The 25,914-nt window shown below is 39.4% G+C and overlaps 1 protein-coding gene across 1 annotated transcript in view; it reads right to left on the bottom strand.

Annotated features, from left to right (window-relative positions):
- Window positions 1–25,914, bottom strand: part of SHISA6 (shisa family member 6) — a gene marked incomplete at its 5' end in the record, with an annotated part of 271,566 nt that overhangs the window by 138,393 nt on the left and 107,259 nt on the right. Inside the window, one exon of the mRNA XM_011359132.1 lies at window positions 3,111–3,206. Coding sequence (XP_011357434.1) covers window positions 3,111–3,206 — 96 coding nt within the window. The remainder of the gene's footprint in view (window positions 1–3,110; window positions 3,207–25,914) is intronic.

The raw sequence follows: 25,914 nt of genomic DNA, 5'->3' as shown, positions 1-25,914 counted from the left end.
CACCAGAAGGCCTTAGACGAAATGTAGAAACAAAGGGGTAAAAAAGGAATAAAGGAAGAGGGATAAGAAAGACAGTAGGTGGAGTTGAAACAAAACAAAACAAAACAAACAAACAAACTAAAATATATATAGAAAAAAAAAAGGAATGGAAGAGGATTGAACATGCAGGATGGAGAATGGTGCCACATTAGAGATCACCAAATGGTTCCCTTTCCATGGGGTTTTTACATGGGGTTGGTCTGCCTATAGGTACCATTCAGAGTTGAACTTGGTTTGCTCTGAAGGGAGAATGGAGCTTGGCCCTTTTCCAAAGATCTAGGCTGTGTGGGAACTAAAGCGTCCCTGATATTAGAAGGGAATCTTCATTTCCAAAGCTCCCCCACCCTCTGCCACCTCCCCTACCCATAGTCTCTTTGCTCATGAAACTTTAGTTATTATCTAACTAGGAAAATACATGCAATTTACATTCCTGGGAAGAGAAGGTTTTGGAGGCCTTTGGGTGGATGAGAATGGAGAAGAAGATCTGGTAAGGGCTATGGACATGGGGAGGGCAGGCTATGTATGCACAGGAGGGCTGGATGAGGCCACAGAAAATGTTAAGATGAGGGAGATAATAAACAGTGGTTACACCCAGGCAGCGTAAGGCCTCCTGGATACACCAGGTGACAGTGACCTAGAAAATAGGTAGGGATATGGAATGATCTTTATGTTGCTCTGATGGAGGTCTAGTTAATTTGAAGGCAGCCTTACATTTATAGCCTGATAAATGTGTGATCTGGCTCCCCTGTGGCTCTGATTCCATCTTCTTCTACTCTTGGCCTCTTCTATTCTGCTGCACTCACAGTGGCCTCCTTCCTACTTCTTGACATCACAAGAAAGCTACCTCAGGATCATCCTGTTGCCTCTGCCTGGGATGTAGGTCTCTGCTCAATTATTAGCTTATCCAAGAGGGCTTCTCTGATAAGAACTCCCTGCCACAGAACTCCCTGCCCCCTTACCTGCTTTAGGTTTTATCCTTACACTTATTATCAAGAACTCATTTTGTCTGCTTCCCACAATGGCATGTGAGCTCCATAAGGACAGATCTTATTTTGTTTGCTTCTAAATATTGCTTAGCACATAGCAGGCCTCGTGAAATATTTGTTGAATGAATACATGAACTAGAAGATATATAGATATAGACATAGACATAGATATAGATATATGTAAATAGGAAAGGGGGGAGAGAGAGACAGAGAGAGAGAGAGAGATATGGATGGAGGGAGAGGGAGAGAGAGAGATGGAGGGAGGAAGAGAGAGAGGAAGGGAGGGAGGGAGGAAGATTGATTGATTGAACTGTCTGGTGTTTCAGGGTGAACCATTTACAAGGGGAAGGGGTAGAGTGGGAAAACACTGCAGTTGAGACACCTTAGTAAGAGTTGCCATGCTCTGTGGGAAAGATCCAAATTCCTAGCTCTGCTCCATGGGTCATAGAAGCATGGTAGCCAGCTTCCAAAATGGCCCTCGATGATCCTTGGCACTTGATATTCACACCCCCGATTAGTCTCCCATTCTGTATGGGGCTGACTTGCGTAACCAATAGAATATTGTGAAAATGATGGTGTGTAACCAATAGGCTTGGTCATAAAAGACATTGTAGATACTGTCTCTTTCTTGGATCACCCAGTCTAAGGAAGACCCGCCACTATGTCGTGAGGACGAATAGCCATAGAGAGAATGTCATAGGGAGTAACTGAGGCCCCCTGCCACCAGCCAGCACCATGTGAGAGAATTATCTTAGAAGCAGGTCCTCCAGCCCCAGCCAAGCCATCAGATGATGCAGCCTTGCTGACATCTTGTTTGTAACCTCATGAGACCCCAAGCCAGAAGCACCCAGCTCAGCTGCTTCCAAACTCCTGACGTGCACAAAACTATGTGAGATAAATGTTTACTACTGTTTCAAAATGCTACTTTTTAGAGTGATTTGTTTCACTAAAATAGGTAATTATCACAATGTAGATGACATGAAGACTGGCCATCCTGGGTTTGAGTTAATATGGGTTTAATTAGGATTGTGTCTTTCGCTGGTTAACTGTGCAGCCCATTTCCCCTTCTGTTCACAATTTGATTCTGCAATTCTTATTAGCCACAAATGCCACCTGTATCCTCAATAAACTTTATTTAGACACAAATAGACACAACAGAAAATACATACACAGATACATATATTTTTTTCTATATAGGATAAACACACATCACATAGAGAATTTAAAAAGTAGGTGCATGGAATGTAAGAAAAATATTGCAAAGTTCCTTGTTCACTCTCACTTAAAACAGACACATATTTCAGCAGAAGACAGGGATATACCATCCCTACAACAGAATTCACAGTTGGTCTATAACAGTACACAGGTGTTAGGAAGGTAATCAGAGGAGTTAGGGAGCCAGTTACTCTTGATATGACATAATGCTCACAATACTAGCAGGACTCTGTTTAAACAAAAGACAGAATCAAGGATTCCAAACCTCCTACACAGATGCTCTGCAAGCTGTCAGATAGGTCATAAAGCAGCTCAGCAGAAATGCCATGTTAGCTTTCATATTGCAGCTTGAAGGTCTTCATAACCTCTACCTTTGTGTCCACATCATAGAGAGTTTACATAGACACACTTAGGATGCTGAAACTCTCAACATGCATGCCGGCTTCAAAACTCACGGTATAGTACACTGACATCAGTTTATAAAATGTGACTTTAAAGAAAAAAAAGGAATAATAGCCAAGAGGACAACAAGTATTTTGCAAATGTTGCCACATCCATTGGCAGTGTTTCCCACCATGCTGCCTGTGGTCCCCTCCCACAGGGAGCCATTGGCATTTGTGTCCTGCTCCACACCATGGGCGGAGCGGGATGGATGTCTCTTGGAAGTCTATTATTGCCCTCTAAAGTCACACTTGTGACCTTTTGGTCACTCTTGTCTGAGCCATGCATGTCACCAGGACAAGCTGCAATGAAACTGCCCTATTTATTCCTGTCCTGGATAAGCCTCTGGTCTCCAAACCATCTTCACATTTCAGATCAGGGATCCCTAGGCAACCTCTGTATTTTAGTAAAAAATGGTTTCCACTGTACCCTTCGTGTGTCCTCTTCCTAATGTGACAAATCCAGATGAGATGAAGTTATGGAGATCAGCTCCTCCACTTCGGTAAGCATCCTTCCCATAATGTCCTGCAAGAAGATGGGGCAGAATTACCCGGCGCATCCATGACAGCAACAAGACAAATGTTGCAGTTTCAGCTCACCTAACAATGGTGTTGAACTTAATTTCAAGTCAGCAGCTAAATCAGAAGGTAGAAGCAGTCAAGGAAAAAATATATATACTAATTTCATAAATTTATATATAAATATATAATATATATTTTATAAATATATAAAGTATATATTTCTACTATTTATATATAGTAAATAGTATATCAACATATTAGATATATATTACTGTGCAACAAAGACTACGAATATATATACACACATATATTATGAATATATATATACACATATATATACATATACACACACATATATAAACTGCAACAAAGAAGAAAGTTTTGGAAAGGTTATGTTGAAAGCAGAGGCAGGGAAAAGGGGACACATGGCTTGATTTTGGCATTTCTGACTGAGCACACCAGAACATCAATCAGTTTGTCCTTCCATCCCTCCTTTTGCCCCAGCTTCTTTCCTTCTCTTTCTTGCCTTATTCACTTGTTTTCTTTCTTTCTAAAGCACAGAGGCATGGGTCTGATCAAGGCTGCTCTATGTATGTGTATATTTAAGAATGATACCACATCCTATGGAACTATAGCCTTGTGGCTTAGAAGAAACTCAACATCAGCTAAAGTTGACGAGTAGAATGTTGGTTATAAAACACTGGAAAAAATATTTCTGTGCCTTCCTCTCTTGACTTTCTGCAATAAGATCTTGTCTTTCAGCATCCATCTACCTGTGGGGTGGTGTGAGGAAAAGGCTGAAGGCAGGTTAGGACCCCGGGAGGAGAAATTCAAAGAGAAAGAGGGTTAATCTTCTGCTTCTGACATTAGAAATAGGATTTCACAAAAAGTTTGAAATACAGACATTGTAAAGAAAGAACTCTCTAAATGCCGTCCTGAGATATATACATATGAAAATGGAGAAAAGCCATTTTTTGTCATGTTGCCACAAAAGTGTATTAAAGACCATACTTACAATTATAACAATGTGAAGAACTACCCAAGATGTAATGTTAAGTTAAAAGATCGGCAGAAAATGCTATATTAAATATGCTCACAATGCAGGCAAAAATTCAAACAGTACATTAAAAAAAAAAAAAAAAAGATTGAAAGAAAACATAGCCAATACAGACAACTGCCTTTGGTTAGTTAAAACATGAATCTTTTTTTTTCCCTCTCACCTTTCAATTTTTCTATATTTTCCAAGATTTTTTTCTATTATGAGTATGTAATTTTTATAATATAAATAGGCAAAATACATTTCTAATGGAAAATGTACAATAAGTATAAAGACAACTCAAACCACATTTTTTTCTTAGTGAGGCACCCTCTGCATTAGATCTCAAACCTGGGTGTATGTCAGTATCATCTGAAAGCATTTAAAAACAGATGTCCAGTCACTACTCCAGGGATTATGTTTCAGTTGGTCAGGGATAAGGTAAGCCTATTTTTAAGATGCTCTCTAGGTAATTCTAATGTGCCACTGGGAAAAAGAACCATTGCCATAGAGTAAGTAGAGAAACAACCTAAGGTCAGTTTATTCATGTGGGTTCAATCACCATTTGCTGGGACCCTCATGGGTGCTCCAGCATTCTCCCTCAAAAGAGTGGAGTCTGGCTGGCCCTGTTCTGTCCTTCTCCCAGATCAGTAGCTCTCAAACCTGAGTATGCATCAGAAAAAACAGGAGGGTGTGTTTAAACAGACTACTGTGCCTGCTCTCAGAGTTTCAGTCAAGGGTTTGTATTTCTATCAACTTGTCTGGTGATGATGATGATGCGGGGTCCAGGGACCAAACTCTAAGAACTATTGTCCTAGCGTATCAGGGACATAAGAAAATTATACCACTGATTCTCTCATGCCCTCCACTCTGAAATAAATATCTCATTCCTCAAGGCACAAAGCTTTCCACAAGGAACTCTCTTGCTACAAAACACTGGGGTCACAAGAATTTTATAGAATAGAATTATTGGAGCTGAACTAAGAGCCTTCTGCCCATATCCCAAGCCATATCACAGCTCCAGAAACCAGACTCTAGTTCTTAGATAAATTCATCTTCATCAGGGGTTGAAGGAGAGAGGGACAAGGGAATGTAATAGGGTATACTACAAGCCCTAGGGAGAGGGGAACCCTTGTCCTGTAATGTAGTCACTTTCTCTCCACCCATCTTCCAACAACAGAAGAGTAAGAAAAGGCAGTAAGAATTCAGAACCCTCATAAATTTGGATCTCATTAATTCAGAATCTGTGATACATCCTGCAGAATTTGGACTGGTTTATTTTTGTGCTCCTCATAAATAAAATTTTTGATAAACAAATCAATACTGAGAAAGATGGAACATAAAACAGTGCCTGTGCTATTTACAGTCATTTTTATCTGTCAACTGGAATAAGGCCCCTCAGGACTAAGCATTGCCCTAGTGCTTTGGGGCTATGCTTTTGGAAAGGAAGCTGAAATTTCCTGATCCCCTACTATGTGCCACACAGAGAGACAGAGACTCTGAAAACATGGCTTATTTTTTTTTTTGCATAATAATAGTGAACATTTTGTAGCATATGCAGTTTACAAAGATCTTTCACATGTACTATTTACTTAAGATTTTAATCACTACTGCATGGTAAATTGTCTATTATTATTATTCCCCCATTTTATTGATGGAAAATTGAATCCAAAGTCCACGATCTTTCTATAATTCTCACCCTAGCAACCTGATCCTCTGATCTGAATGAGTGCAGGCATGACCCTTCTGGGACTTTAGCCAGGACCCAGTGGAAATGCTAAGCTAGAAATCTACTTGGTGATGAACAAGTTCATAGAAATTGGAGGTGAGAGGTATTGAGCTTAAAGTACAAAGGTTCTGAATTGGGAAAAAGAAAGATACGCTAAGGGGCCAGGATCAAGAGCTGTTATCAGGAATAAAGAAGTTTATGGTCAGATCAGTTTGGAAAACTTTGATTAAATGAAATAAAAAGTAAACATAAAAACCAAGTCTAGAAACTATTCAATGAGCACCCAACTCTTCATGAAGCCTTTATACTTTTCAAGGGCATCTCTTGGGTAATTTTTGAGAAAGCTGCCTGTGAGTTTGGATCGGAAAAGGAAGAGTAGCAGTTTCAGCTTTTGCTCAAGCCATGGTCCTCAAATTTGAACACATCAGACTCACCTGAATGGCACACAGATACTGGGCCCCAGCCAAGGAATTCTTCATTTAGTAGGTCAGAGGTGAGGCATGATCATGTCCATTCTAACAAGTCCTCAAGTGATGCTGATGATAACCACAGGTCCAGGGACCACACTTTATAATACTATGTTAAAGAGAACTATTGACAGGCCAGTCTTCAGCTGGATACACAGTCAGTGCTAGGATGCCAAGGTCTAGAATGATTTACATCTTATGTTTCCTCCAAAGGTACAATCAGTTTAGCATGAACAAGGGCAGGATGAAGATAACAATGGTGGGTAAAAGCAAAGCCCTACACAGTTAAAAGAAAGGGATTCGATGCCCCTTCTTTGCCTTGGCGATGTGTAGTTCATCGGTTGATGATGTGAACGATATAAATGGGTCACAGAATTCTTTATGCCCTTCTCTGTCTGGCAGCCACTACCCCAAGTTTACACCTTCCTGCCCATCATTGAGGCAGGAAGCCAAAGGAGTATAAACACTGCTCAAATTGCACTTCCAGAGAAACAACCATATATCCAGCAGAGCTCCAGAAAGATGTAAGCAAGAGCTCTATGAATACCCCTGTTAAGTATCAAGAGCATGACAAACACACAGCCCCTGATCAGGAACAAGGATGATATCAGGCTGCAGAGTGTGCCTACCACCACCTGCTGAACTGAACTATGCAAAGCAGCATTTGGATGACTTCTCTCCCTCCAATTCTGCGGCTGCCCTCTCACCATAGCTATCATCTGGAGGTCATAGGACAACAATCTCTAGGTATGAGGCAAATGAAAGCTAAAGGGAAGTCTGAGGCTGGGTTCCTGAGTAACTAGAGGGAAATTTTCGGTGTAAAGAGATTTGCTGCAAGAAACAAGAGGTAATATCTGACTGGTGCTCTCAATAAGATTTAAGAGAACTCAGCATCTGTGAAATTAGATCAACAACCACGGGAGACAAACAAACTAATCAAGAGAGTTTGCCTGAGCTGCAAATATGGACAACAGAGTGGATATTGAGGAAAATCAGTGAAGAAAATTCCAATGAGAAAGATGCACTAGGTACTCGGTGGAGGGACAAAGAAATGAAAACAATGGGAGAAAAGAAGAGACAGAGAGGACAACTCTAGAAGCTACTATATATTTCAAACAATATTCCCAGAAGAGAGATAGAAAGCATAATTCAGAAGTAATAATTAAAATTTATTTTTTTCTAAGTAGATGGAGATTTTAGTCTTTCCATAAAAAAAAATCAAGTGTCAAACTATATATTAGAGAAGACCTATATCTAGATATATCTGGTGAAATGGCATTAAAATATAAAGGAAAAAAGTCATCTTCATAAAATACTGAACCTATAGAAAGTGAAACCACCTTTTAAGGAATTTTGAGAATTTTATTTCCATAGAGGCAGGAAGTATACTGGTTGAAGAATACATACTCTGGAACCTGGCTGACAAGATTCAAACCCATCCACGCATCTGCTTCTCCAAATGCAAAAGGGAAACAATAATAATATCCATGACTAGGTTGTTGAGAAGATTAAATGAGTATATATATGTATGAATGTGTGTGTGTATATGTGTGTGTGTGTGTGTGTGTGTGTGTATAATGTGTGTATAATGTATGTGTGTATATATATATCATTTACAACAATACTACTAAATGCTATTTAAGGGTTTGCTAATATTTTTGAGTACAGATTTTTTTATTCCATTCCTCTAAAATTCATTGAAAATAATGAAAAGAAGAAAGAATTGAAAATCTTTCTTTAGAAAAAAGATAGCAGACTTTTCGCTTAATAGAGGTAAAACAATACACACACACAAATGCAATTCAAGAAGGACTAGAAATCTAAATATGAAAAATCAAACTTTAAACCTGTTACAAAATATTGGAGAATATGTTAATGATCTCAAAGCTGAGGAAGGTTTTTAGACAAGGATTAAAATTCACTGACTAAAGAGGAAACAACTGAAAACTTGTGAACTATGATATATCAGCAATCATGAAACTACAAGTCAAACACTAGAAACATATTTACATTAATATCCCAGGCACATAAATAGCTTAAATTAATAAGAAAGTAAAACAATCCAATAGAAAATATAGGCAGAAGAAATAATAGGCAAGTCACAGAAGAGAAAACCCAAAGATCAATACATATGAAGTAGTGTCCAATCTCACAAGAAATCAGGAAAGTCAAATTATAACTGTAATGAGATACAGTTCACACCCAGTAGACTGGCAAAAATGAAAATGCCAGAGACTACCACCATAGATAGGCGGGAACAAGAACTCTTGCACACTTCTGGTGGGAGTGTAAATTGGTACAAGTGCTTTGTAAAGAACTTTGGCAAAAGCCAATAAGTTGAAGATGGGTATATCATAAAACTGGCAATTCCACTTTTAGGTATATGCCCTAGAAGAATCCTCACTTATGTGCATAAGGAGGTATGCACACGCATGTTAATATGTAATATTGTTCGTAATAAAGACAAATTTGGAGGAAAAAACCCTATATTCTTACTAAGAGAAAAGTAATAAATAGCAGTATACTCATATAATGTAATCCTATACAACAGTACAAATGAAATGAACCAGAACTCTCAGTATCAACATGGATGAGTCATGGTTATAGTGTTGAGTACACTAAACAAACTGAAGAAAAACAGGATGACATCATATATAGAGAGTTTTAAAACATGCAATACAACACTATATTATTTAAGGATACTTGCATATACAGTGTTATACAATACGAGGAAATTCAGGGAAATGATAAATACTGACCAGGAAAACAGATTTTTCTGGAGGTAGAAAGGGGAATGTAATTGGGGAAGGGTATATGAGGTGTTTCTGTATTTTATCTCCTATGCTGGGTAGTTGGGGAGATGTTTGACTGTTAAATAATTATTTTATTTTGTTTAATGGTAGAGAGACAGACAGACAGACCGAGATAATGGATGAATAGATAGATGATGGATGGATGGATGTATGTATGGATGGATGGATGGCTAAATTAGATATGTGATAGGGAGATATATAGATGAATAAACAGATACATATATGATAGATAGGTCATTAGTTAGCTAGTTAGTTTTTGGTTAAGTAACTGTTACCCAAGGATTTCATCCACTGCCAAATTATCCTCCAACAATAAAGGGAGCAAAGAGTCTCCAGTTTTTAAAAACTAAGAAACCAAAATACCTCATAAGTCCTCACTGAGGGGGAGAAAAAGCTAACCAATGATATCTGCCAAGCAAGAAGTAAAATCATCGAATTTCTAAAATCATGGATTATTTATTTATAATCTTTAAGCACTACACAAACTCATTCATTAAGATTAGGAAATTAGATTACACATTTTTAAGATTTAACAAATTGTCTTTATTGACAGAAATAAAGTTGAGTGATACTGAAGTTGCCCTGAAAAATCTGGTATGCAAATAGGTCAATAAAAGTACACTATTGTGATGAAATGAAACAAAAAAGTAGCTTCAGTGATAGCGGGGACAACTTTCCATTTTCTGAGACTGCTTGAAATGCAAAACATGCAAGCAGAACAGATCGGGAGCTGCCATCTCTGAAAAGCTGATAGGGAGCTCAAATAGTGCTAGCGGCCTGCTATGTAATTGCTCCACTGCCAAACTTCTCTATGAAAAAATATACCACAGACAACAATTAAAACACATGTTAAACCCTAGGAAAATATTTTCAATACATGTGAGAAAGGAGTTTTCCCTTTGTTTACAAGAGTCGATCATATTAATAACAATAAAACACTAGAAAAAATGCATAAGGAATATGAACAGGTAATTATACCCCTCAAAAAAAGGAAAAAAAATTGTAAAGGCCAATGGAGATATAAAAATATGATTTAACTCATAATTAAGGAAATGCAAATCAACATATGAAGTACTTTTTAAAAAACTAATAGGTTTAGTAAAACTTCCTTCTTCTGATTATACCCAATGCCAGGGGACTAGGCTCTCTTATTGCTGCTGGTGGGAATTTAAATTAGTGGCACCTGTTTGAAAAAAGAGACTTTAGTATCTCACTGCTATGATTTACCCTGCTTATATGCTCTTAAGTTTTTCCATAATCTACGAACCAGGCTAGACAGTGCAGTAGCATTGACTGCAGTAGTTTCAGTCAATGGGGCACTGACTAAGTAAACTGGAATCCATACATGTGATGGAATACTATGCAGCCATTAAAAAGAATGAGGCAGAGCTATATGTGCTGCTATAGGAAGATCTCCAAAATGTAGAAAGTTAAAAAAAAGGCAAGGTATGAAGCAATGTTTTAGTATGATCCTTTTTATATAAATAAGAATGAAAACAATATACACAGAGAGAATATATAGAAATCCATCGTAGATAGGATGGTTTATATAAATAATACTTTTTTCTGAAAATAATCATGCATACAAACAACTAAAACTTCCTTTCCTTTGGAGAGAGGGTCTAGGACAAAGGAAGAGAGGTGTTTACCTTTGAGTTTTATTGCTTTCTTTTCTGTTTAATTTTTCTAAACACGTATATGTGTTATTTTAATTTTTGTACTATTTGCAGAGTTTATATGGGATTAGGGAGTAGGAACATGGGCCAGCCTCTGTTTTCCTCTTTGTACTTCCTTATATGAAAAAAAAAAAAAAAAAAGAACTCTAATAAATGTTATTTTATAAAAAGAAGTACAAGGTCCAGAAAGTAACAGGGGCCACTTTTCCTTGTGTAAATGGCAAGGTACTCATCAAATGCAGATACTAATACCCACCTGGCAGGAGTGTGGTAAGAATTAAATGAGATCCTGTGTATAAGTCATTTCGTTTACTAATCCACACCAATAAGCCTCAATAAATAGGAGCTGCTATTCACATCAAGACTAGTCTTTCCTCTTTCCCATACAGGGAACTCCCTGGCGTCCTCTTACTCTGCATGCCCCCCAAGCTGACCTCAGGCCAAAAAGAGCCAAGAGCAGAAGGAGCTGGAGAGAGCTTGGGCTTTGCTATCTGGCCTGAGAGCTCTTCCCACAGGAAACCCAAGGATCCTTCCAGTTCCCAAGAGCCTGCACCATTTCTCCATTATGGGAGGGAGCTGGGAGCCAGGGGGCCTGTGTTCCTCTATGAGTCACTTTTTGTTGAGGAAATAAGGCAGCTCTAAGCTTGCTCCAGCAAGGTAAACTTGGGAGCAGGCCAGGTTTAATTGCAGATTGCGCTGACAGTGACTATTTACTGGTGTAAAAATCTCTAGAGAGCAGCTACTGAGAATGCTTTATTTTATGTGACAATTCTAGTGCTTTCTCACACATGTGCCTGGGGACTATTTCCTCCAGAGTCTATAGAGTTAGCAGAACTGTTGGCAAATACTCTGAGCAACCTCGCCTCTGGCGTCTTCCCTCTGTTACCTGGTGAAGGCCATGTGTCCACATCTGTGAGTGCTCCAGATAAGCAATCCCATTTTGCCAGAATGTCTTGGGAACCACCCTGCCCAATACTGTCATTTGATGAAAGGAGGAAATGTAAACTCAAAGTGGGTGAGCAGAGACTTTCTCAACGATACATAGATGGTTTGGGAAACTAAACCCTAACACTTGACTTTCAAAAAGGTGATGTTCATCCTATAATTCTGCCCCAGGAAAGCAGATGCTCTCATCAGATACAGAAGAAGGAGGATCACAAGCCAGGTGGGTGGGTGGCAGGACCTTGAATACAGATTGATAACCATTACACTGGGAGCAAATTCTCCAGAAAGTCATTCGTAAACCAACCCCTTTAGATTCAAATTAATGTCCTCTCGAACCATCAGTTGGTTTGGGTTTAAGAAAACTGGTATTTTGTGTTTGAAACTAAAACAAACATGCAAACAAACAAAAACATAACTATGTACTCTATAGTGGTCTCCAGCTGTGGCCAAGGGCAAACTCTAGGTCAAGCTCATCCTCTGCAATAGGGGGACACTCTCTTGTATACTATATAAGCTTTGTGATAAGATTTGTTTAAAGAAAGAATCACATGGCTCAAAAATAAAAGTCCACACGTCCAAAGCATCCTAATTATTTACCAAGGGGATGAGAGAGAGGATTGCTTGGTGGTGACATTAATCATCAGAGAGTTTAGGAGGGCTAAATCCTCCCTCCCCCGTGCCACTGAGGTAGAATCAGGGAACGTTACAACTGAAAGGGTGTTCAAGGTCACCTTTTTTAGCCTCAGTATTTGCAGATGAGGAAACTGGGGCTGAGAAGGAAAAACATACAGTCCAAGGTCAGGGAGGTGTTGACTATTGACTGTAACCAAATTCCAAATCTGCCTGGGTCAGTGCTCTCTCCAGGGCACCACATAGCCCACAGCCTCCTCTGTGCTGGAAGAAACAGTGCAGAGGTTGATTTCTATTTCAGGGGACCCCAGCACGCCAATTATTTTCTCTTCAGATGTGCTGGCTGTAATCCCCTTGGAAAGATGCCCAGAGTCTAATCAAGTTCCCATCTCTGACTGTGATGACCATTTCAGTTCTGTCTCGTTCTTGATAGCAGGACCCTGGCCAAGAGAGGTACTGAAGAAGGCCTGGGTAGACAAAGCAAAGGATGCAAGCACTCCCTGCAGGGAGGGAAGATGCCATTCTTACCCCAGACATCCTAGGAGATTAGGGCAGACCTCAGAGGTCAGTTAAGAAAAATGAGAATTGGTTAAATCCCCTCTGGTTATCGCCTCTTGTTACTGCCGTGCAGATTTACAGTGGGATACCCCTGCGGCAGCTGAGACCCACTTTCTCTCTGTTTTTTGACCTATTCTCATACTCTGCAAAATCATTGCACTTCCCACGAGCAATGAAATGATATTGAAAAGTCAATACCACTTTATATGGTATTATCATATGCCTTTACATGAAGACAATAGCAATGAATGCCTTATTATATCTAGAAAAAATATTTGAGAAAAATATTAATATTATCTCCATTTTTCAGGTGAGTAAACAGTTTCAGAGAGGTTAAATAGTTACAGAGTGGTTAATATGTGATTTAGAACAGAACCTATATCCTCTGTCACTATGTATAATGGGGGTTCCTTTCATTCTAGGAAAGCCATGCTTCTAGCAGATGCTGAAGGGACCCCACCTCTTCCAAAACACCTAAGAGAGACCCTTCTGAGACAGAGCACAGTAAGAAATTGGAGGGGAAAAGTTTTTAAGGGCTATAATTTTTATCAGACTTTATCTCCCAATAGGAGATAAATTTAATTTGTGGACTATTATGTATCTCTGAGAAGTTATCAATGAGAGAAGGTTCATAATCAAATTTAGGGCATTCTTACATTGAATTGGGTTAAGTATTTGTTGTCATGGTGAATAAGGCACCTTGGCAAATCTGAGATGAAAATACAAAGTAAAGTGAGTGAATTTTAGGCATAGAGTATAGTGTAGCCTGAGAATGTATTGAATTAATGTCATGTGTGACTCTGTTTAGATGTTTCCTTCTGGGAGCAAAACAAGATTGCTCTCCCTGAGTCCCAGGAAAAGACACAAGAGAGCCATGATTGATATGGGCAGGGTGGGGAAAAGGGGATGGTGGTCTCACTGGGAGCATGGTATACTCTGATCAGACTCCAGTCTCCTTTCTTGACAGGTCTGGGGGTGGGGAGCAGCTGCACTCTTGTTAAGAGAACAGAAAACTTCAAGGAAGCATATATGGGAAATCAGCCACATGAACTTCCCCCAATGCTACCCCCTTTTAGGGGTGAGCTCCTGCCATTTCCTCCACCCTAAGACCCCCAACTCCTAGGGGCAGGGACACTGATGCATATGATAGGTGAGATGTTGACTATGTCTCTATTTTTTCATAATTCTCTTTGGCATGGTGAATTTATTGGTGCATGTGTGTGACCCAACCTATCGGTCCACTTACAAGGGAAGCCCATTCTCCTGCTGAGGGCACATCCCTGTTAGTGGCAAGTCCAGGGCCCCTCCCTTCCCTCTACTCTTGGACATTTGGTCATCTTCATTTAGCTGGGTGTGATGCAGAACATGACCCTCCTCAAGACCACCTGGTTAAGTGTCTTCCCTGCAGGCCCTGCTCCTCTTATGTGGGTCCCCTAGGCTGGATTATGAATGTGGAGGTGCCAAGGCCTCTATGAACTGCATCACAGGACTCTTTGAACTCAGTTAGTTTGACCAGGGGGAGGCACCAGCAGGATTGAGGAGGACAGGAGCGGAGAGCGAAACCGGAGTAGTAAGAAAGGATGGATGGGCTATAGGAGTTCTCCACACAGCATTATTTTCTTGTTCCTGACCTCGTTCCCTCCCTGCTGTCTCTTCAACTCTGGAGTAGAATGGTATGTCATGGTTACTAGTCCAAAAAACTACACCATCTCCTGTAGTTTCTTTAAATCCTTACTTCTTTTTAATGATGGTTTTGTTAAACAATTCTCAAATTCCCCCTTTTAATAGTACCATCTGTTTCCTGCCCAGACTCTGATGAATCATTCATCACCATCCTGAGCCTTCCTTCCCTCCTTATCCAGTTGATACACTGGTTCATTCTTATAAGCACTACTGGCCTTCATCTGACTCTACTGTCTTAACTCAGAAAAACGACCAGTGATGAAAGTCAACTGGCTGCCATTTAGCTGCTATGGAACTTCAAGTAAATTATTTGACCTCTCTGAACCCTAATTTCCTCATTTGTAAATGAGGCTAATAGTATTTAATGAAGGTTTGATGATAATCAATCAATACCTGTAAAGTGTTTAAGATCTTGAGTAGATACACTAAATAATAAATGGTGACTACTGCCATTCAAGGCCTGAGCAAGTGAGCCTGGCTAGGCAAAATGATGCACAGTGCTAAGGAGCCATCACGTGACATGGGAGGAAGGGCCTACACTCTGAAGCCACATTGACTATCTGGATTCAATCTCAGCTCTGTTTCTTATTAGCTGTGTGATTTAGGACAAATTACTTAACCCCCCAGTTTACTCATCAATAAAATGTGGAATATCGTATAAGTTATCTCATAGGGTGATTGAAAAGATATATGTAAAAGGTTTAGAACAGTGTCTGGAATATGTTAAGTACTATATATTTGCTGTTATCATTGTCACTGCCCAAGGTCTCTTAGAATTAATGACCAAAATTCCCAAATGGTTCTTCAACCCTTTGGTAATTCTGCTCTCCTTCTCTAGAATGTTCACTCTTCTACTTTCCAAATGTCTTTATGGTTTCTCCTGGTTCCTGAACCTCCAATACCTTCTGCTCTTCAACTGACGACCTTGCCTCACACTCCATGGAGAAACTAGAGCAGTAGGAAAGGAACACTGTTATTTACAGGGTGTTTACATCCAATCTCTCTCTCTGTCTTCCCTGCTAGAAGGGAGGGAAATTCCCTTGTTCCTCTCCTAGGCTAACATCCATCCCCTTTCATCTTCTCAATGCCTTAGCTCCTGAAATTATCCTTACTTTCTCAGTCATCAATTTCTATCCCTCAATGGGCTCATCCACACTTAAACTTCTACAGACTCTCACAACTCTAATCACATCACTCTCCCTTGACCCCCATGTCTCCATCCCAGGCACCGTCCCATTTCTCTGCTGCCCTTCGCAGTAAAATTTGTCTAACGAGTTGATAATAGTAAGTAGCTTTCTTCACCTCACACTTTGTTCTCAGTTCTTTCCTGTCCGACTTGTATGTGCATCTCCCTATTCAGTTGTTCTTGTCAGCATCATCCATTGTCATAATGGATTAAGGCCACCCTAATTCAGTAATGACCTCAATTTAATCGCACCTGCAAAAAATCAAATTTCCAAATAAAGATACACACAGATACAGGAATTATGAGTTCAGCATATCTTTTTAGGGGATACAATTCAACCCATAACAATGGTCAAAAGAATACTATATTTATACAGCTCCTAAACAGTCTCTTCCATAGGCTTCCTCACCATCACTTACCCAATCTCACAGTCTTGATTCCTCTCTTCAGCTTATCCACCCTGCCATCAGTAAGTCTGATCAGGACTATAAGCAAAATTTGTCTCATATCTACCCACTCTTTTCTATCTCTCCTGCCACCTCATCAAAGCTACTACCAACTCTCACCTGTTACAGTAGGACTGGCCTTCCTTAACTCTTTACCCACTACCATCTGTTTTATAAATAGCATAACTTAAAAGTAATCTCCTAAAAATAGACATCAGATCATGCTATGTCTCGTCTTAAAATCTTTCAAGACTTCAGAGTACATTCAAAATAAAAATGTAAAATAATCTGCAAGACACTACACACCATGGCTCTGATGGGTTCCCTCCCTCACATCACTTTTCCCTTGGGTTCTTTCTGTTCTTCAGATATGCCCAGCTCATGCTTGTCTTACAGTCTTTGCACATGCAGTTCCCTCAACCGGGACCACTCTGTCCTCAGATCTGTGCAAATCTAGATCCTTCTTAATCATTTAGGTTTTATTGAAAATGTTACTTTCTGAGAGAGACCTTCTCTAATTACCCCACCATCTGTAGAGTCCTCAAAATTCTCTATCACATTATTTTATTTTCATTATGTGCAATGATTTCTTGTTCATCTATTTGGCTTTTGTTTATTGTGTATATCTTATAATCTAGAGTTCAGAAAACCTCGTATCTTGTACCCACTGGATAGTTGTTGACAGAGTAAATGCATTTCTTCTTAATTTCATTCTTCTTAAATTCATTCCAATTGCCTTAGGGAACATTAAACCACTAAAACATGTATATGTTTTGACAATTTCAACCAATATCTTCATATGTAGGACAACCTTAACTGAATAAGGGATTTATTTACCTGATTTAAACAGTTGCAGTAATAAAAATCATCATCATAGTAATAACAATAGCTATAATACTTATTTTTTAATACTGTGAGAGTTTTTATAATCCAGACCCTCTGCTTTGTAACCATTATCTCATTCGATTTCATAAAACCTCTGGAGGTGGGCAAGAATATCTCCTATTTTTAGTTGAGGAAAATGAATCTCAGAGTTTTTAGATATCTTGGTCTTATTCGCATATCTCATTGGTAGATGAACTAAGACTCCAAAACAAGTTTTACATGGCTTAAAAGTTTTAATGGTTTTCACCACAATGAGATACCTACACAACCACCAGAATGGCTAACATCAAAAAGACTGGCAATACCAAATGTTGGTGAAAAAAAAAAAGGAAATAGTCAGAATGCACACAAAATAGAGACTGAATAATTGTGGTATATTAATGAAATGGAGTACTGTAAAAAGTGTGAACTACTGGCCATGTGACAACACAGATGAGAATTATGTTAAGTGAAAAGCCAGACATAAGACATTACATGCCATATGATTCCACTTATATGAAAACCAAAGCCAAGTTCTTTTGAAAAAGACTCCAAAATAACAGGCAAAGCTATTTGATAATTACAGAAGTGGAATAGTGGTTACCTTCAAGGATTAAATATAGACTGTGAAGGGGCATAAGGGAATCTTGGACAGTGATGAAAATGTTCTGCATTTTTACTGAGCACTAGATAAAGAGTTAGGGATGGAAAGATACATGGTAGATAAGTGGATGAGAGATACAATAGATAAATATGTAAAACAAAATCATTGACTTATATACTTAACATTAGTATATATTCCATATTTCAAGATTTATGTTATACCTTAATTGTAAAAACCCATGCTTTTAACCTTTGTACTAAGTTGACTCTCATTTGTACCCCGATTATAACAACACCAAGAAAAAGGCAACTATTTTTAGTATTCTAGTCTCCTAAACACTTATATTAAGTTTACAATCTCAAAGTCATCAGGGTTACAATGAAACTTAGAGACAACCTCATTAGAAAAATGAGAAAACAGACCTGGTAAGAGAACATGAGTTATAAAACTCATGGTGCTCATAAAAGGCAGGCTCTGCCCAATGCAACCCATCTCCTGTCTCCAAGTCCAGTTAATGTTCTTTCCTTTCCACAACACTGCTCAGAAAGAGTGTCTTTGCCATTTTTCTGCAAGCAAGACTACTTACAGAGATTTAGGATGTTACCCTGGGAGAGTTGACCCCATGACAATGAACAGTCCAGCAGCCTCACTTCAAAGGAATAGAATGCACCCTGGAGCTGGCCAGAAAGGAATGAAGAAGGGATCTGATATGAAGACTGTCAAGTGGCTTCGGAGCAGAGGCTCGCGCTCTGCCTATAATGAAGTTGTAGCATCTGAGCCTGCTCACGCAGGATGAGCAATGAGGGAACGAGATTCCAAAAGAAAGTGACACTGGACATTCCAGGAAGCAGAGACTATTCATCTCTGAAGCTGGCCCGAGGACATTTATTCCGCTAATAAACTCCAAGCAACAGTGACAAGGAGTTTAAGGCTCAGAACTCCTTCTCAAGTAGTGATTTAAGTAAAAAGAATTATTTTCACTGAAACGTGAAGTCAGGCTAAACCTAGAAGAAACATGGTAAATATCTAGGTTTAGGAAACTCCTGATCCACAGGGAAAGCCAACTATTAATAAAATGGTCACCACTTCTTATGTGGCACGTGACTATATGCTTTACATAAAAATTCCACTTAAAGAAATCTTTGAAACAACCTCATAAAGGATGTATTCACTCTCTCTATATGGCACATAAGAAAAATAAAATCGTCCTCATTTTAAATAATTTTTCCCAAACCTCACAGCTAGTAATTTAAGTAAGGCAGGATTTGAACAAAACATTTTATTCCAAAGCCTGTGGTCTTTCGGCAGCATCAGGCTGCCATGAAAAATAAAGATATATTCTATTGCAAGAAAGTGAAATTAGTGAAAGCATCAGAAAGAAGGGCAGTAGAGGTCATGTTGAAAGAACTGGGCTCAGGAATATGGACACAGGGATCAAGGATTTCAGGTCAAAGATGAGAGTGGAAAGAATATTATCTTTAATATTCTGGACTCAGGTAGCCATTTGGCAAACCCCTAGGTGATCGATTGACCATGACTTGTTATGTCTGTTCTCTCCCCATGAACTAAAGAGGGGAAAGGCCCTCTGAATTCAGCTGTCTGTGACCTGATCCCATCTCTGCTGTGTCCTTTGCTCTCATTTCACCTTCATTATTGTCACTGATGAGCATGTCTAAATAGTACTTACTGCACAGCAAAGACCAAGTTCCGCCTTCATCACCACCTTACAGCCAACACAGCACCTGACATGTGATGAGTGCTCATTAATTGTTTGTTGAATTAATTAATGAACAAACACCAGTTTATGTTTGCATTCTAGTCATTCTAAGTTTTGAGTCATGGAACTTCATGCTTTATCTACAGTTAGGGAAGTGCTGACTGGTTATTAAACTGTCACAAGATCCCATCAGTGGGTGAGCAAAAATCTCCCCAACAGTTTTGCCTCCAAGCGGATAAATCTCCCTAACTTATCCACACAATTATCATAACTTTTTAACATTCCTGGAGTCTGGGGACTGTGGACAAAACACAATATTCATTTATTCATTCACTCAGTCAAGTGATGGGTGAGATTAACTTTGAATTTCCTATTTTTGTTTGGTGACGAGGTGGATCCAGTTTTTAGGTGCCATGAACCTTAAAATGAAAAAAAAAACCTTTAAATTAAATTAAATTTTATTTAAAATTAACTAGTAATAGTGCAAACATTAGATATTGTGAAAATCTACATTCTCCTCAAACTAATTTGTGGTTTTAAAACAATTCTAATGACAACCATGCATATTTAAACTAAAAAGCTGTCAAGTTGAGTCTAAGTCTATCTGGAAAAAATTAATATAAGAGAAGAACCAAGATATTTTGAAAAAAAGTAACAAAAGAGAATTGTACCAGATATTACATATTATATAAAGCAATAATCATGAAACTATAGTACCAATGCAAGAATAAATAAATGGAACGAAATGGAAAACCCAGGAGAAAGCTTCTAGTAAACCTGAGAAATGAGGTTATGACAAAGATGTTATACAAATTAGTGGAGAAAAGAAAGAAAGAAAAAGGGTATTGGTTATCTATTTGTGAATAATAAAAGTGATGTCTACGGTTTCTCCTCATATAGACATATTAGAGTCCTTGTCCAGCTCATACACCCTATTGGAAGCCCTACACTAATTTCCTGATAAGGGGGTGGGCCTGGAAAGCCTTATTATTATTATTTTTTTTTATCACATATCCTTCTCCCATTTCCTGGCCAGAGTTGGTTGGGCCAGAAATGAAAAACAGTTTTTGCTCTCAGGAATATAAGCTAAGGTTATTTAGACAAGTAAAGTCATAGAGTTGGGGCTGGTGTCCCTGTTAAGACACTTCAAAGCCTCATGCTTCTTCCATAATTCTGTGCAGTTCTAAACCTTGTGTGAGCAGAAAAATCTGGTTGAGAGAGAGGACTATTGCAGAGAGATGAAGCCCCAAACAGAGACTCTCTACCCAGTTCCTAAAAGGCCCACTGCTTCTGCAGCCAGGAAGTGCCCCTGTATTGTTAAATAAGCTTCCTTTTACTTGAGCTAATTTGAGCAGATTTGTGTTTCCTACTAACGTAAACATACACCATTCATCAAAACATGTTCTAGTTATAGTCTAGAATTTAATATGAAAAAAAAATGAGATTATAAAAGAAATAGAAGAAAATATGTGTGAATATTTTCCTAATCCTGGCTGAGCAATACAAGTCTAAATATGAGAGCAAAGATGAGGCGTAACAAAAAGAAGGACTAATAGGTCAGATTTTATAAAAATTTTAGAACTTTCTATATCAAAAATCACCATAAATATATACCCATGTTCATAGCAGCATTATTCAAAATAGCCAAAATGTAGAAGCAACCCAGTGTCCACTGGATAAACAAAATGTGGTTTATACATACAATGGGATAGTAGCCTTAAAAGGGAAGGAAATTCTGACGCATGTTACAACATGAATGAACTTGGAGGACATTATCTTAAGTGAAATAATATGGTTACAGAAAGACAAATTACTGTATGTTTCCTCTTATATTTGGTGTCTAGAGTGGTCAAATTCATAGACACAGAACATAGAGAGGTTGTTGCCAGAGACTAGGGAACAGGAGAAATGGGTAGTTGTGGATAGATGAATAAGTTTTAGACATGGATGGTGGTGGTAGTTTTAACAACAATGTGAATATACTTAACATTACTGAACTGTACACTTAAAAATGGTTAAAGTGGTAAATCTTATGTGTATTTTACCATAATTACAAATTTTAAAACAGTTAATATTTTTAGTATATATTTAAAAAGCTCTTAGAAATAAAGAAGAGATGAACTTCTTTAAGGAAAATACAGAGTGTGGACATGAACAGGCATTTCAGAAAAGAAGAAATAAAATGGGACAGTCTCTTTAGGGCAATATAGTGATATATAATAAGAGTCTTAAAACATGCATACCTTGTGACTTAGTAATTCCACTTATAGCAATCTATCCAAGGGAAATAATTACAGACATAGCAGAGATTTATGTACAATGATTATCATCACAGTATTACTTATAATAGTCTAAAACTAGAATCAAGCTAAATGTGATCAACAGCGGAATGGAATGGCTGAATAAATTATGTTACCTCCAAAGGCTACATGCCATGCAGTCATGCTATGCTATCTTTTAATGAATATTTTAATGCTGTGGAAAATTCTCATGATATAACATTAAGTGAGCAAAAGATTTATAATATATGACTATATCTTTGTTAAAAAATGGGGAGAGGGTACCCACAGGGGCAGAGGATATGTCAGCTGCTCTCAAGGAGTTTGTTGAGATCGTGGGTAATTTCCTATACTCTTCTATGTTTGTTAACATCCTTTAATGGGAAGATATTTCTTATATAATAAGAAATAATTCTATACTCGAAATGAGGTGCATTTTGATCAAAGGGGGTTTCTATAAAATTGAGTAAAAAGTCATACTGCAAAATGCAGAAAATAACAGCCTCCTCTTATCACCACAGGCCTCCAGATCTCTGCAGCCTTTCTGCCTCTTACTGTCTTGCCTTCTCATGGCACAGCAGAGCAAAACCCTGTGCCAACCAGGTGTCTCTCTGTCCTCACCTCCGTAAGCCAGGAAAGCCAAGAGGCCCTTCTTTCCCTAACACACAGATTGCTTCCCTTGCATGGCATTTAGAGGAAAGGAAAACTATCAGTTCCCTACTTGCTCAGTGGGACTTTGTTGTGCAACTTAAAGGGGACACCACAGTGGCTTTGGTGCAGGAGTTGGTGGCTGGCATGCTGCACAGGAGGGATGCTGTGCTGTTGCTGGCTTGCCCATGGTGGTCCTCCATCCAGATGTAGCATCAGCACTCGCAGGGGACAAGCAGATGGACATACACCAGACAGCCATGAGCCAAGGAGAAGAGGCCTCCTGATTCTATGTTCATTTAGGGAAAATTAGCCATCAACACCCTTGTCTCTTTGGGTGTGAACTTTAAATGAAATGTTCCAACTAAAGTGGGTAGAGGAAGCTATTTTGCTGTGACTGGGAAGGGAATAATTGTGTAGGATGTTTGCCTCTGCGCAACGGCAGCCCTGGGAGCTAGATTCATGCAAGTAAGACAGAACAAGGAGAAGATAGATTCTATCTAGAAGCAGCTGTTTTCAAATGAGCTGTTGGAGCTGAGGTTTGGGCAGCCTGAGAGTGCTGCTTCTAACTCATGTGAGGTGGATTGCCTGGGCTGGGGATCAAGTCTCTGAGCACCTTGAGGGTGGAGTTTATACCAACAGGAAAGATGGGGAATTAGCACGGTTCTGCTCATTAAGCCAATCCTGTGGTGTGTGTACCCTGCCGGGCTGAGCCTGCCCCTTCTTGGCTCCAACCTCAATCATAGCATTTGAACTCCCTGCCATGGCCATGAATGGCTGGAGTTTTGTGAAACTGCATTGGCCAACAAGAATGAATACAGCGCCTCATCAAAGCTACTTATTCAGAGGTGCTGGGGGTGCTTCTCCTGATGTGCTTCTGTGGGAGACATTCTGCCTGGGAAAAGTCAGGAAAAAGATAGTGTTCAGAAGGGTTATAGTTAAGGGTGGAGGGGTAACTGAGACCAAATCCCACCAAACTGAAACCCTTGTGGATGGGTACCATTGCCTGGCAAATAAGCACTCAGCAAATGGAACTTTCTCTCTGACCCCCACCCCATCCCTAGTACCCACAACAACTTTGAAAGGGAAGTATCACCACACACACATTAGACCAGGAAGAAAACAGATTTAGAGAGGTGAAGCAAGTCATCCAAGGTCACCCAGCTACTGAACATCAGTGCTTTAAATCCATTACCCTAACATTAATTCAGGTCATGGTCACAGTCATGAGTTTGCTTAAGCGTTTAGTCTATGCAGGGTAAAAGTACAGGTTTGAAGCTTTCTTCATGAGCCTTAGACAGAGATGTAGGTTTGAGGCTGTCAAATATGGCCCTCTGGCCCAGGATTGAGGCAAAGCAGTGGGGTGGAAACCATGGTGCTCAGGGTCTCCCCATGGCTTAGGAAGACCAACAAGGAAGTGTGAGGGGTGCTACCGGCCTCATTTTCAATGTTGAAAACAAAAACAAAAACAAAACAAAACAGGTCTATTCTGGAATAAAAATAGCATATATTAGCCAAGAGAAGCATACACCTGGTTTTACAGCTTTGCAGGACTTCAATTTTATGGACGAATTCCCAGTATAAAAAACTTAAACCTGTTTCAGTTCCTTTGGGGCTTAAGAACAGGCGGACCTGCAAACAGCCCTAGGGCTCTGCTCTCTCACTAAGCTTTGGGGTGCAGGAGCCTGGAATAAAGGCTTTCAACCAGCCTCTCTGGGGATATTAATAAGGGTTCACCCTAAAATATTAACAGTTCATGGCTTAATGCATGATATCTCCTATAACTGTTTGCATTTAACGGGAGATAATGTGATAGTACCCTGGCTAGAACTCCTTTGTGTGTGTGTGTGTGGGGGCGGAAGGGGGGCGGGTTATGTTTTCATTTTGCTCCAAATCATGATCCTACTTGGCTTTCAAATAAAGCCTGCTGCTAGAATTTTTAAGGAAAGTTCCGTGATTAAACATATTTACATCTGAAGTCTCAATGGCACACAGACTGAGAAGAAAGAGAGCCTTCAGCCCCATTTTATTTAAAAATGGCTATTCTGTTTCCGGAGGAAAGGAAAAAATGAGGAAATCATTGTGTGAGTAAGGGGGAGGCACGTGCCCACAAACAAGGCACAGACCATCTGGTCCCATTAGCTGCTGTGCCCTCTGAACTGCACCCTGTGGACTGAGACACAGCTGCCTTGGCTGATGTGTGAGCAACTCTGGGCCTTTCCAATCTCTCCATGCCCAAGGCTTCCGGTGTGACATTTGAGGCATTGACAATGCAATTGAGATACGTCTCATTAAATTATTCCCATCTGCCCTGTGCCCCTCCAACCGAGAATGTGGAGAATGGGGCTTGGAGCAGGGGAAGCCATGCCTGGTAGGTGTCCTTGCTGAGATGACAAGAAGGAGGGGTCCTGGTAAGATTACTGCTGCCATCAGGCTCCCCATTTTGTGGTATAGGATGTGTAGAAGGAGAAAAGTCAAGCTGTGTGAAGAACTCACTACTCAAAGTGAGGTCCTTGGAGCAGCAGCAGCAGCATCCCCTACGAGTTTGTTGGAAATGCAGACTCTCCACAGACCTACTGAATCAGAATCTGCATTTGAACAAGGTCCTCAGGTGAAGCACTAGTATAAACAGTGATTCTATACTGGCACTGATTTTTGCCTCTATAGGAAATATTTATCAATTTCTACAGACGTTTGTTAATGTCTGGAGACATTCTTGGTCATCATAATCGAGCGGGTAGGGGGCACGGGGTGCCAGAGATGCTGATAAATATCTGACAATGCACAAGAACAGGGCCCCCACACTCCATCAATAAAGAATTATCCAGTCCAAAATGTTAATAGTGCTAAGGTTGAGAAATCTCCCAAGATAGAGCTTTCTTAGGAAAAGGAAAAATACATTGAGATCTGATCCCTTTCCCTTACCCATTCTTCTTCATAGTTTACCTGAAATTATTTAAACATGAATTTATACAACATGCCCAGGACAACTCTATAAACAGATGTCTCCTTCCAGCATTTTAGTCCCAGAAGACAGGAATGATGTCTTCCATGTCAAAGCAACATTAAAATCTAAATTATGAACAGATGAATTATCTTTCCTCCATTCCTCAAAGCATCTATTTTTTTCCTTGTGTTTATCATGGTGCCCTCTGAGTACACCCATGGTGATGCAAGGGTCCCTGTGGCTATAGGCAGACTTTTTGCATGATTTTTCCTAGAGCTGGAGGTAGACTGTATTAAACTCAGTTTATATATTACCTTGATCCAAGCACTTGTCTTACTTGTTGGTTCGAGAGACCCAATAATGGCTTAAACCATGAAGCCAGTTACCTGTCCCAGATGGTGAAGACCCTTTTCGGGGTCATATTCTGGAAGAACCAAACCAAGATTCTCACAAGATAGATAACCAGTCATCAAGTCTTGTAGAG

Source organism: Pteropus vampyrus, unplaced genomic scaffold (genome assembly GCF_000151845.1).
Source record: "Pteropus vampyrus isolate Shadow unplaced genomic scaffold, Pvam_2.0 Scaffold44, whole genome shotgun sequence".
Taxonomy (NCBI): domain Eukaryota; kingdom Metazoa; phylum Chordata; class Mammalia; order Chiroptera; family Pteropodidae; genus Pteropus; species Pteropus vampyrus.
Note: the sequence above shows the minus strand (reverse complement) of the source record. Positions and strands in the feature narration are given on the sequence as shown.